Source organism: Ciona robusta, chromosome 3, assembly GCF_009617815.1.
Source record: "Ciona robusta chromosome 3, ASM961781v2".
Classification (NCBI taxonomy): Eukaryota; Metazoa; Chordata; class Ascidiacea; order Phlebobranchia; family Cionidae; genus Ciona; species Ciona robusta.
In genome coordinates, this window is record NC_143237.1 from 4,850,696 (window position 1) to 4,865,094 (window position 14,399).

At 34.7% G+C, this 14,399-nt stretch overlaps 2 protein-coding genes across 3 annotated transcripts; both read right to left on the reverse strand.

The window, feature by feature from the left end:
- Positions 1-195: 195 nt before the first annotated feature.
- LOC149738376 (uncharacterized) lies at positions 196-10,031 on the reverse strand. 2 transcript variants are annotated; one of them, XM_089875419.1, is made up of 18 exons: positions 9,890-10,031; positions 9,221-9,331; positions 8,862-8,927; positions 8,581-8,728; positions 7,991-8,122; positions 7,805-7,884; positions 7,555-7,667; positions 7,331-7,497; positions 6,767-6,891; positions 5,966-6,075; positions 4,433-4,600; positions 3,961-4,101; positions 2,256-3,810; positions 2,102-2,199; positions 1,894-2,032; positions 1,365-1,515; positions 1,063-1,206; positions 196-1,003 (listed from the first exon to the last, which is right to left on the reverse strand). In XM_089875419.1, exons 1-18 carry the CDS (start codon positions 9,890-9,892, stop codon positions 870-872), a joined length of 3,585 nt encoding a protein of 1,194 aa, XP_089731545.1. In that variant the 5' UTR covers positions 9,893-10,031; the 3' UTR covers positions 196-869. The 2 variants fall into 2 exon arrangements, with proteins under 2 accessions (XP_089731545.1, XP_089731544.1); XM_089875418.1 differs by having other exon boundaries at positions 7,555-7,670.
- An 826-nt stretch (positions 10,032-10,857) lies between these two features.
- LOC149738377 (uncharacterized) lies at positions 10,858-13,902 on the reverse strand. Its single transcript, XM_089875424.1, has 4 exons — positions 13,541-13,902; positions 12,528-12,672; positions 11,618-11,727; positions 10,858-11,414 (listed from the first exon to the last, which is right to left on the reverse strand). The coding sequence occupies exons 1-4, from the start codon at positions 13,790-13,792 to the stop codon at positions 11,121-11,123; spliced, it is 801 nt and encodes a 266-aa protein (XP_089731550.1). The 5' UTR covers positions 13,793-13,902; the 3' UTR covers positions 10,858-11,120.
- Positions 13,903-14,399: the final 497 nt, after the last annotated feature.

The following is a 14,399-nucleotide window of genomic DNA, read 5'->3' on the forward strand; positions in this document are numbered from 1 at the left end:
AATGGCGCAGTATGTATTTATAAAACTCATTATAAAAGTTGCGGAAAGCGAGTATCCCCAGCAACGACATTACTTAACGTCGGACAGATTAATTAGGCGAGTTACCATGGAGCTTTAACAATGTAGTCGATTAATTTTCAATTCCATTGCTCTTTAGCACCACAATTTGATTAAATTAGTATCAAAGAGACATAGTTCGTGAGAAACTAAACCTACTAGGTTTAACTTTCTGTATTAGATTTAAATATTTACACAACAAAACGAGCTCTGTGGTAAGAATGTGAAACGGACCAAGCTCAATAAACGATTTTTTTACATTTTTCGAATTTTGTAGAAAATAAGATTCTCTCGGAGAAAGATAAAAACAAAACAACTCTTTAAGTGAGTTGATGGTCAGCAGCTGCTGGAAGACCGGACTTGGGGCATTATAGGTTGCGTCATCCAGTTTGCTGGGAAACTTACATGCCGCTTTGCAAGACAGCAATTAAACATAATGCACATGGAAACAAAGCACGATGGGGAAACTCTTTGAAAAGAAACGAAATGGCAATAAAACGGTGGTTTCTTGTAAAACTACAAAGTGCTTTATTCCACATGGAGCAGTAGAGAGCATGCAGCTTGTTGTACGGTCGGTCATACGCAGCATGTTATGAAATATCTTTCTAAACCCACTAAGGGTTTAAAACATGGTAATGATAGGAGAGCAGTTGTTCAAATAAATAGGCAACTTTGGTTGTAAACCAGAACTGCTCAATAAATAAAACATCAACGAATACACAAAGAGCTGATTGTATAAAAGAAATGAGTGGGTGGTAATAAATTTGGCGAATGTAGCAAAAGGCAGTGCAGAAAACTTAGTTTTATGAATGTTAAGTCTTCGACACGAAAATAGACTGAGTGTCTACATCTTTTGCTGTGTTTTCGCCACTAGAAGTGCTCTCATCAGAATGTTCACGCTTCATTGGAGAAGGAAGAATTTTATTCGGTGAGTTTGAACCGGCAACTACAAAGTTTATATAATGATAAACATGAGCAGAACATTTTGAAGAAAAGATTAAAAACCTTCTTGTTCTCTCCTCTTGGCCCGTTTCCTCTTCCGATCAATCGATTGAACTTCCTGCTTCAATTGCTGATAGACGGTTCTCATCTCAGATAGTTTGGCTTGCAAAACAGCAATACGCTGCTCAGGTGTCATTAGTGCAAGTTCTGAAATGTTTTAGTTTCAAGTTATATGGCACATAGTGATAGTAATAAATAAAGGTATTTATGATTCACATTAGTTTTCAATTAAATAATCTATTGCAGCTTATTGTTTTTCCATTCATGTATCAATGGATTTGTAAATGATTAAAAAAGGCAACTACCTTCACACATAACAGGTGGTGGGGCAGTGGGTGGAGCAGGTTTCGGTTTCGCTTTTCGTTTATTAATTCGTCGACGACCTTTTGCATTACTATCACACTGACCACCGGGTGGGGTATCTTCTTCACTTTCAGTATCATGATTTTCGCATTGCTGTTCAGTTAAATAAATAAAAGAAGGTAATTTTTCCTATCTTTGGTGGTCTGAAAACGACGGTTAATATAACACTAATGTTCTGTATCATACACCTCGTGCCCGCTTACGTTGGACCACAAGTTACCGGTTACTTCGTATGTAACTTTATGGGTGTTTTTTTTCTTTTGTATTGCCGATAATTTAGTTAACCCATTAGTGACCACTGGGTTGTGGCAATTGTCGTTTAGCATTTTTCCCAAGGACACATACACCCACAATGGTAGCAGCCACAAGCCTCGAACATCTAGGTTAGAGCCTGATGCGGCAACCACTATGCCACGCCACAGGGCGAGCCTAAGTATTAGATAAACTGGTATTGTTAAATCACATGCTCACAGGATCAGCTTTTGAACTCCGTCTCGATTGACCGGATCTCCCTCTTTTCTTCCTCTTTGGTTCACCTTCACTTTTATTTTCATCTTTGCATCCAGGTGAGGATTGATTGATCTCCATCCCACTTAACGAGCTTGAACCGCTATAAATATAAAATCATAATAAATATACACATCACACAGAATATCCAATATAAAACAAACAAACAAACCTTCCTATGTTAGGAATGTTGTCGCTTTCAACTTGTTCTTCATAGAAATGATCCGGTGATGGTTCAGGTGTCGTGGGCGGTGTGTTTTCGACCAAAACCTTAAAATATAACTTGTGTTTTTGTTTATAATTACATGACATAATGCAACTCTTACCTTACTACTGGAAGGTGCTTGTAAGGGTATTATTGGAGGTACTACATCAGGTATTGCTGGTTCAACATAACCTTGAAGGTCATTGTGTGGTTCCTGGTGTGGGGAGGATTTAGGATTTTCATCCACTTCTTCATTTGAAGATTCACTGCCATTTTCCTCAGCAATATTAGAGTTACCTTCTTCATTTTGCTCCTCTTCTACATCTTCATTTATTGGAAGGGGAGCACTTGTTGATGTTTCACAAACATCCGTACCAGTACCAGTAACTTGCTCCACTTGAGTTTCTTCATCAGCATCTTCCTTTTGTTCACTTTCCTCTGAAGAGTCGATCTCTTCTTTAATATCTGTCAACTTTTCTCTCAATTCATCAGACTTTCGCTGAGTTTGTTTTTGTTCATGGTTCAATGATTTTTCACCACTTTCATCATTCGATGTAGATTGAGAGGATTGATGATCAAGAGATGGGGATGAACGAGCAGATTTGGAGACATCGGAACTTGCATCAGTTTCCAGGACTTGTTCAGTTTGAGTCTCTGCAGATGTTGTTTCTTCTGATGCTGAGGTTGTGCTGTTGGTTCTGATTCGCTTACTTATTCCATATAATGTTGATTCGCGGAGGTACGCAGGTGACTTTGATCTCCGTGTAGATGTTCGCCTGCTTGATGGGAAAGATCCCGAGATAAGTGGCGATATTCTTCCAGTAGATCTAGTGTTTGATTTTAAGTCGGCACCTTCTGATGCTTCACTTGATTTTACCAAACTAGTTTGGCATGTTAAAATTTTCTCCTCGGACAAAGCTCGCTTCTCTGTTGACGTGGATGCCACAGGAGCGGGAGGAGGAGTGGAAGAGGATGTGCTTCTTCTTCGCATCCTCGTCTTTGGTTTCTCTTCTTGTTTCTTTACTTCAGAAATAATTTCTTTATTAATCTCCTGATCATTTGAAGATGTTGTAAAAGTTAGAGCTTGAGTTACACTTTTTAAAACTTCTTTGGTTGTTGAACCGACAGCAACCTTACCATTTGCACTTTCACTTTCAAGCTTTCCTTCAAAAGGAACTGGAGTTTTTGGTCGTTTTCCCTTTAGTGTAGTAGTTGGAGAGTTGGACGAAGATGCACTTGTGGAACTTTCACTCACACAACTTGATATTTGCCATGATTTGATCCACTCATCATGTCTGCTGTTCCAACCAGCATAATGCACAAAATATCTTGTTTCTTGTCCCTCAATACATTCAACACTCACAACTTTAGCATGATACAACTTAAATGAATCTTTCCCATACTTCACCTTGAGTTTATCACCGATCTTATAAACAACGTTCTTCCTCCTCCCAGGAGTTCCACTGTTTGATCTCTTCCGATCTTTCTTGACACCAGATGTCGCCTCACTCGCCAAACGACCTCTAGTGACCGATTTTTCCGAACCAGTTGTAGAACTTGCATCATCAACATCAGAATCTCGTTTCATATCTTCTTGACGACTTTTTCTTCCCCTTTTTATTTCCTTGAGCAAATCTGAATCACCAACAGAGCTACATTCTGATACTTTCCGTCGCCTGGAATGGAAAATATTAAATCGGTAACTATTCAGTACATAAGAAATAAGGGTATCCACAATGTCCTCTCTAATTGTTATAATAATTCACCAGCATCATGTTAATATTATCATAATATGGTATGGTTTACTAACACAACTGTGGACTAACCGACTTGTCCTCCTTAAACTTCCATCTTCATCATCTCGTACTGGAGGTGATGATCGACCACTTTTCAACTTCTCCTTTTTTACTTTGGCAACAGGATCACTTTTAGAGAGACCAGAATTATTCTGCACTTTATTCCTTTGCCTGTATGCAAATTACAAAATTAACAGGTTTGTTTAACTTTTTATGCAGTATCTTTTAATTTCACCTAATTTAATTTATAATACTAATTAATAAGGTTTGACACAGTAAACAAAAAAAAAATTGTATAATTTCTCATTATTGTATATTTATAACACACATTAATATGTAAAATAAAAGAATATTTATTTTTAAATTTTCATGCTATTATATTTTAAAACAAATCAATTTTACATAAATAACAAGAATTTTAAATGTCAAATGAACTTTTTCTACATTATACAAACTTCAACAAACTTTAACAACAAACTAATTCTAATTTTTTACCACCTACCTGAAGCTTATCATATATTCTTCAAAATTGAGCAGATATTTAATATAAGCATTCTTTACATGATGACCAGCTGCTTGAGTGAGCTTAGGAATACCAAGTTCTGTGTAAATATCTCTCCAATCAGTTGACAAAGATACTGCATGGAAACCACCCTTGGCTTGCACCAGACTATACAAAAATATTGTGTGAATTAAATATTACCACTCATAGGTGCCTAAGATATGTATGCATACCCTGGAAAAAAGGTTTCCATTAACCCTACAGACGCGTCATCGGTTACGCTGCGAAAACACAGCCAATAACTAAAATGACCATACAGTTCGTCAAAGCAAATATAAAAATGAGGCCAAAAAACATTGTTCGAAAAAGCAATTTTTTGTAACTTTCAGCAAATTTGGTAGCTTGAGTGACAAACGCACAGAAAATCTGCAACGTCCAGATTTTCAACAAAATTAACTGATCAACGGATTTGCGAGATTTCTTCCGTTCAGAACAAAGAAACATTATATCGCTCTAAATTAGTGTCCGAAATTTCTTCTGCTTAGAACAAAAAAACATTATATCGCTCTGAATTCTAGTCTGAGATTTCTCCCAAACAGAATAAAGAAACATTATACCGCTTCAGAGTAGTGTTCCACAGAGTTTGGTCATTTCTTATTATACTAAACTACATCAATCAGGGCAAAAAGGAAGGAGGGGGGGGTTCAAAAAAAGATTTAAACTCCCCCCTTATTTTTTTTGGCTGCGCCACTGGTAGTGCCGTTATTTCTTATCGTACAGTCCTAAATTTGGTCTCATTTAAAAGAAGAAACAGTTTCTGTTACTTTTAGAAATAAAGTATATGTCAACGTATTTAAAAATTTTAGGGATTTTTGTTGCCAAGGTTTGTGAACATATTTTGGCATATTTAAGTGTTGCTTACGAGTTTGATTCCCAGTTTTTCACAGTTTTTGCCTTTTTCGCATGAACCAAACAGGCAAATAGTTGCGATAAGAAATCCCAGTGTACAAGAGCGTGTTTTGACATGGATTTTTTTCTGGTTATGATGTAGGTAACTTTATAAAGTTTTTACATACTGATCAAGTTTGTAATACGTTATATTTTAATAGTTCAGTTCTTTTTTGAAATATTCAATAATCTAAGATATATTGTGACGTCAACAATGTTATGATGATGTCATCAAAAAACTAAACATATGAATTTGAATAATTTTATATTGCACAAAAAAGAAAGTTTTGGTCTAGTTGCTATGCTTTGCTTACAAAAACCAATTAAATGAGACCTGGTCAAAAAGTGAAAAATTACGAAAAACAATCTTGCGTCAAAAGGGTTAATCCATAAACGATTTAATATCCCACTAACTTATCTTAAAATAAACACTAGATAATATATAGTATTGATAGTGCAATGATCAACCTACTTTACCAATTAGAAGCACCCTGCGTAAGCTTTTATCTTTTAAAACCTATAGGTAGCTTGACTTTAGCTGCTTATGTTACTATACCTTCCCCACAATATTGTGAGAATTCTTACTTGTAAAGCATAAATAGGTCCAAGTCTTTATAGCCAAGGACTGGAGTCTTGTTCACAGGTGTTCCTCTATCTTCCATGAACTTGTAAAGTTGCTCAAGAAAATCATGATTCTGGTATGGATGCGCATTACAGAATAATTTGGCATTCTAAATTCTAGAAGAATACTTTTTTCGGGTCTTTTTTATTCAAAGGGGAAAAATAATTTTACCAACATAAATCTGTTTATTAACCCTTTAATAGTAGCTTTGCTGGATCGTGAGCTATAAATAATCAAAAATTGTAACTTTGGTTTATTTGGCTTCATGATGATCGGTTGCCGAATTTGTCGCATTTGGCGTTTTCACACTATACATTATGCATAACATCAGACATTTCGTCTTTTTCTGCGGAAAAAGAGAGCTACAATCCCCGCAAAATGATGATGCGAAAACGCCCAATGCTTAACTAGCTATAAAGCCAAAACGGCCAAGCCAAAACGTATATCAACTTTTGAAAAGGCGTTGCGAAACGTTTTTATCTCGAAAGTCCAACAAATACGATAATAATTTTATTCAAAATTATTGCTTTTTTAAATTGGTAAGAGATTTCTAGACATGACATCATTAACAGAATGCCAGATCCCGTAATTAGACTTAAATATAAAAGGATTTGAATCTCACGGATTCAAAATTCTGTATTGTGCATCCCTAGTTTCTGGTAATTATATTTTTGTTAACAACTCTAGGTTTTGTATGATACAGAAAACATTCAATTATATCCTCAAAAACAACACAAATAAAGATATTTAACCACGTAATCCACCTCGTCATTCATGCCATGAAGCTTTTGTTCTCCTTCATCTTCATCAAATATATCTTTGATATCTGTCTTCCAAACATCGGGAATGGCTCCAGTCTCTTCCCAGCGAAAAGCATCATCCAATACATCTATTAAAAGTTGATGGAATTACATATTTTATGCTAGGATAACATATAATAAAATGAGAATACAACTGTATATAAACACCTTGAGTAATATTAGGCAATACAACAAAAAAATACCACACAATAGTATGTCAGAATATGTCAGATTCAGAAATAGAAGTGCAAAAAATATATTTCTAATCAGTATTTGAGATTTCTTTAGATAACTATTAATTAAATTAAATAAATTTAAAGAAACATTTTTTATAAAACTTAAATCTTACATCCGACAGTTGTGAATTACTAGCTTCAAGAGTACTTTTTAACCCATAACCAGCGTGTTCATTGTATGTTCAATCCGTTTTAAGTTTTTTAAACATGCAACATCACATACAATATGTGATGTGATGTTGCATCCAAATACGATAGTTCCAAGAAATCTGTTAAAACAAAATACTCTTACCTTTCCATGATGGTTCAACCTTAAAAGGTCCATTGTTTCTTGTAAGTTTATTGCACCTCAACACTCGTGCTATTTTGCCAGTTTTAAACGAGCGAATCACAAAATGATTATCCTTTACTTCATTGTAATTCTCATAACACATTGGGTTAACCACCACAGCAGGGTACCTGCATAGCATACATTGTAAATAAGCAGCATAATTTAGTAAGAAATGGTCCACGTACCAATGTTTTCTTTTATCAGTGGGTTCTACAAGAACTAGATTTCCCATCATTGAATCGGCAAGCCACTTGATTCTTAATTCATCGCAATCTACATCATGCTTGTCTTCAATATCCTGTTGTGGTTAATGTATAAAATCAACATTAATATAAACAACTAATCAAATAAAGGAGTCAGCATAATAGCATTATGAAAAAGATTTTGTTGAGTCATAATCACTGTGTTACAGTAACACTGTAGAACAAACAATACCTTTGCATCACTTTTTGGAGAGTTTAGTTTTCTTTTAGCTGGTGGTTCACGGTCTGGTGTACAATGTTCTTCACTTTCATCTGCATAAGAAATCAATATTATGTTCTCATCTTTAATCACCAAAACTATCTATCATGATCAGAAAATCATTTCTCTGAACATAAATCACTTTGTAAACAAACCAACCCAAAGCTGATGAACTTTGTGGTGTTTTTCGCTTTGGTTTTCTCTTCCCATTAAGAACTGGGGTTCCAAAATTTTCTGGGTCAGTCAAAGGAAGATGATCCAGAGTTTCACTTTCAGCATAATGACGAACCCCTGCAACAAATACAAGTTTAACTGCTGTTTGCGCAAACCAGTGCGTTTCAAAGAAGACTGTCATATTTGCACATTTAACTAAAACTCATTAAAAAAAACGCTTGCTTTATTGGTTGTACACACTAACACCTATTCTTTCTGTGGTAATTTAAAACATGTATCATAATCATATATTACATTATTAAACAGACGTGTCTAAATCCTTAAACAATTAATTGACAGATGCTTTAATTCCAATGGAATGCAACACGTTGTGTGTGTCAGTATTTCCTAGTATTTTCTAGCTCAGTGCGTGTTTGCTGCAAGCAAAAACTGCATGACAGTCTACTTGGTTGCACCTCTTGCTTAAATTGAAGCGATACTAAAGTTAACAAAACCTTTAACCATAAAGTATCGAACCGCTAACTAATAAATCAAATTTTATTGAGTAGCCTATTTAGATAAGTCATCAAACTTACCTTGCAAACATAAAGATCCTCGAGATAAGGTTCTTACATCCCCATCATCAAACTCGACGGTGTAAATGCTCTTGTCACGAACACTTTGTATAACTCCCTCACACCAACCATGTTGCTCAGGAAACTGAGCTTCTACTGTTGATCCCAACTAATTAAATAAGAATTAAAAATGTTTATGCATGTGTATATTATAATATGCGTGCATTGTAAAAGACAAGTGGTTTTATACAAAGTTTAACATGCTAAACCACATTGATGATCAAATACACACAAAGAATTACCTTTAAATTTCCCTTTATTGAATCTTCATTCACATAATAGAACTTATTGTCTTTTTTCTGCATAACCTAAACAAAAGAAATTTTAGCCAAATCTACCAAAGCGACTTCAATGATGCAGTATTAATTACGTTTATACTTAATTGATGTTTAACCCTTAAGAGACGATACCAAGGCGCGTTTTAAAAAGTCAAGCTACTTATACCCTTTAAAAAATAAATATCCTTTTCAAACATTATATAGAATGATAATTTTAAACTTTTTACCATTTTTGTGGTCATTTTTGTAAACACCTGTAGCAGAATGCAGATTTGAACTACTCTTTTCCTAAGGATTTATACACAGTTAAATAAACTACTTACACGAAAGTTGACATTCTTTTTAACAGATTTTATCTTTGCTTCACAGAATGCACCTCTGTATTTGGCGCTAACCTCTGTTCCAACAGATAAATGATGTTTTTCTGGGTTTGCCTGCATACAAAAGAACTGGTTTAATGATTTTTAGGAAAGCTGTTATCAATTTGGGAACGTTTTGTACACAGAAAAGTATAAGCACTCCTGACCTTAAGTAACTTGAAATGCTTGCTCTGCTTTCTGTAAATTGTCTGTGAAACCATTTCTGGAATTACCGCAGTTTGCTTGACCTACAATAATTTCTAATTCATTGTGTAAAAAAAAACTAGAAACCCAAACGACTTTACTAACATAAACACATATTGGTTTAGGCAAATTCAACTTCCAGGTGCTGATAACATTTTTATCACTAATGCCAAACACACACACACTATAACTAAATAAATCTCAAATATGGTACTTAATATAAACCTAAACTAACTTAATAAACTGTTATGTAAAACAAATACACTGTTACTCTACTTCAATAAATACTTCAACACTTAGGCTAAAAATATTTTGAGTGTCTGACTTTTGCTGAAGTAAGACTCGACATCAAAGGTTCACGTTATATACATACACTTGCAAAAACAGCAATAGTTTAAAGAAATTCCCATGTTTACTTATTAATCTTACCATTAGGACATTGATTCAGGGCAAATTCGAGTGCACAGCCAACTTTTTACATCTCCAATACTCAGGCAGCGAAATCATTCGTATCTTCTATGCAACAAACACATCAAAAATTGTGATCAACAACTGAATGATGATGTTACCCGATTGGTTGAAAATATTATGACATCACGCCAGCTGCTTGGAAGTTAGTCTCAAAACAGTGACTAAATCAACCATGCGTGACTATGATTAGAAATGTTTAAGAAACAAGAGATGAAAGATCTAATGGGGGAGCACGTATTAAACTAAGAAGCATAATGTTAATAACCCTTTTACTACAACGGTCACCTACGCTCGATCAAAAAACAAACCGGAAGTAACTCACAAAGCGGTGTATTATAGCTCATAAAGACTTGTAAATGCATTTATACATGTAATTTAACTTAATAAAAACTTATATATAATTAAAACTTATGATCTATTCTATGAGGATTGAGTGATTAGTAAAGAATATGTTTAAATACGCTTTGTACAACTCCCTATGTAAACTTACATAAGCTAACCTTGTCGTCGCTTGGAAACGCTTGAAAACTATTAATTAATATTATGCTAATTAGTTTATAGCGTGTTCATGCATTAGACCTGTAATCTCTCTAACAGCAGCGAAAGTGTTCACTTACGAGTTACCACATGTGTAACATTGTGGGTGATTTTATTTGTATGACCAACAATTTGGACAAACATTAGTGAGCACTGGGTCAAAGCATTGTCCATTTTCCGTTAGTGTATTTTTGAAGGACACGTACGACAATTCAAATCAGCAATAGGAGCATCTATCAGCTACACCTTACAGTTACGATGTAAACGCCTCAGCCACAATACCATGTTAAAGTAGGCCTAAAATACATTCAGGTCTTGGAATAGATGTAGGGAAAATTCTACGAATTTGTTTTCAAAATCTACGCTTGCATGCACCAATGTGCGGAATAGCTTTTATTTCATAACAGATTAAGACCATTTAGAAGATTCATTTTGCTTATGTCTGGGGACATTCTGTTATTGTTATCGAGTCTATTTGTCTTGACCATCTTACAATTATTTTTTAAATGTTTGTAATTTGTATTATTGGCCTTACCATTACGTGAGCCTTTTGCATAAATTAACGTTACAATTCAAAAAATTATAGACAAAACAATAGAAATGATTTATTATAAATAAAATATATATCCCTACTTAACGGGTTGCTAAAAAGCTACAGAAATCTTTGAAGCAACCTTTTTAAAGGAATAAATTTTGCCAGAAATTCATAGCGAGAATTTAACAAGTACAGTAAACTAACGAAAATTGCAAATCCAAGTGTAGTAAGTGTGAGCTCAGTAAACCCACGACGTGCGATTGGATTTTCAGCCATCATTTCATCATATAGACTTGCATTTTTATTTTTGTGTGGAAAAGGTGACTTCGGGACAGGTTTGCCAAGGAATTTGCACAGCGGTTTCCATCCTTGTTTCACATTGTAAACAAGCAACTTTTCTTTCGGAGCATTCTGTCAAAATGGTGCAATTTAGATGAATTGCTTTAAAAAATGCGAATTTTGAAACAGTTTGCGAACAGCTAATAGGCCTACTATTAAAAGAATGGGGATGTAACTTAATGAGCTAGTATAGTTCTATATAGACATTTTTAGTAAGTCGTGAGTTAATATACACAAAACTTAATGATTAACAAAACCACTGTCCTCTAGGTTACCATAAGAACATGGGCGTTGTGTTTTCGATAAAGTTGCTTTAGTAACATTTCGTTCGATACGTTCATATTCATCCGTGGACGGGAAGTGTAGGTTGAGTAAGCCACTCTATCTAATGACATTATAAAATTACATTATCTCTATTGGTCTCTTTCATTATATGAAAGTGAAGATATATACACAGTCGAACATCACAAGAACGATAATCCAGTATATAAACTAGTTTACCTATTAGTTATATATGATCAATGCGCTATGGTCAACTTCTAACATATATAGTGTAATGGCTGGAGATGGGACACTTAAGCACATATTGCCAAAGTCAAAATAGCGTTTTTTGGGGGTAAAACTACGAACTAGTACTATCATTACTTTAAAAACACTTACATTACCGCTTTTTCCGCGCACATTGCTGGATCGTGAAAATACTCTCGAATAATACTCTAACATTTGTTTTCGTTTATCAATAAACTGTTATACCCGTATAAAGGAAAATTTTTAACAAAAGTCTGAATTGTCATTGTCCAAGTCCCGTCTCCCCCTCCCTACTATGTACATTACTCTGATATCTTAATTGGTTCACAATATTTTAAACACAGACGAGAGAAAAGCATTTTAGGAAACCATTCATGAAAACTTTAGCATCATGCAGGGCCAACTAGAAATCCTTAGAAGGTGTGATATGAGGAAAGAATATTACCTATCCTGGTTGTTCTATTTTAAAATGTTGATTTTGATTAATTTCAATAATTTAATTTAAAAAACGCGCACTTTGGTGAGCCGTGAGAATACTCACATGTCAAATTATATTGAAACGTTATTTTCGTCTATCATCAAACGGGGGACCCAGCATAGAAACATAATGTAAAAAAAGATGAACCATCTTGCCACTTTTGTATATAGCATACTTACTAAGGTTTTTAAAAAAATTAAACATCCGGTATCCGATCGGAGTAAAAATGAACATTATTTTCAGCACAATATTCCGATCAAGAGTTTCCATTTGCTTTGCAAAACTTTTATACCAACTTTCTTCATCGCGGAGTGTCAATATTATCTGTGAAGAACATTAAGTTATATAGGGGAATATCACTGACAATAAAACGTATTGTGGTCAAAGATATTGTATGCTAATAATTGTATACAAATTAGTTATACAGTAGGGTTCGGGGGCTGGGACACTTTGTCAGACGAGACTTTTTTATTTTCTTTTTACGGGCCCCCATTTAATGATAATCAAAAAAATAATGTAACAGATTTGTTCGACAGTTATATCACGACTTTATTAAACGCGCGTTAAAGCCGATTACTATTACTTTTTATAAATAACAAAATATATGTAAAATACAAACGGTTTATTTTGAACGGATAAAAAATGTTTTTTTTGGGTAATACCACTTCGATCAGTATACTATAGTATTACCCAAAAACCCTGTATTTTAATTTTGGAAACATTTGGCAATATGTGCTTTTAAGTGTCCCATCTTCTCCCACTGTACTATACATAAACTATAAGCTGTGCCTACAGGTAATTATATTGCACAACAACATAACTCGTAAATAAAATAAAGTATTTAATATAATTAATTAAGTTTCTAGCGACGCGACTCTGTTATACCTGCTATCACACGACCTACCCCAGTATGATGTGCAGGTATTGCACGAAGTAGTTCACAATTAAAATTTAATAAACCAGTGCTCAAAAAACAGCATTTTATGTGGTGAAATATACCGGACAGGCTATGACTTTCAAGTATATAAATACGCGTCACGTTTTTTTACGACTAATCACGATATTCAGAGTAATGGACATTCAAACATGACCCGTCCCTATAAAACGCTGTTTAAAGAATATGACTAAAGATGTTTGAACGCGGAATTATACGTGCTTTGTTCGATTAACATAAAATAAACATTATATATACTTTTGCATCTGGAAAGGCTTGATGAATTTCTTCCCAATAACAAAATGTGGGTGCATCAATACATGCATCTACATCTTCATACATCCTTTTAAAATCTTCGGTCGTCCCTCCACTTGTCATTATTTTGTTCCAATCATTACCGAGGTACCAAAAGTTTTCCATGAAGTCGTAAGTATTATACCCAAGCTCCCTGCATGCTGCAAGCATTGACTTAGTTCCTGTTTTGGAAAATCCGGCAACTATCACCTTCATATTATGGAGTTTAAAACTGAAACACGAAAGGCATTGTTTAAAGTTTTTTTTATTTATTGACTAACTGCTGTCAATAATGTTTGTGTGCATGCATATAAAAATTCTTTACTAAATTTAGGCCTATATTTTTGACTGATCGACACTGTTTAGGCTATTGCTGCACTTTAATCGAACACACTGTAGGCTTTATCTAAGTCATTGCCTGGCGGTTATTGTTAAACTTTGCCCCGCACAACAAACAGAGGTCTTGCAGAATCAATAAAACATTCGGTACGTTACGACCTTGAAACTAGTTACAACAAACCGAGTTACGAGAAACTATGAAAGCAAACACAGACAGCAGAATGTAGGTCAGACTGCAGAGAGGAGCATGTTGCCTTTCGCTTGTCGGTCTCGTGTATGATTTGTTCCAGGTACGATATATGGTCCATGGGGCAACGCCACTACACATGTGCAGATGGCAACAACATATTTTATGCAAGAAGCATGACATTTTCTTCTGCGCATGCTTAGTGGCGTTGCGGCGAAAGGGCAGTACCACCTAGATCGAACTTTCTTCCCGGACTAAATTGTACTCGAAACAGACCTACCAAAAACGTTATTCCCT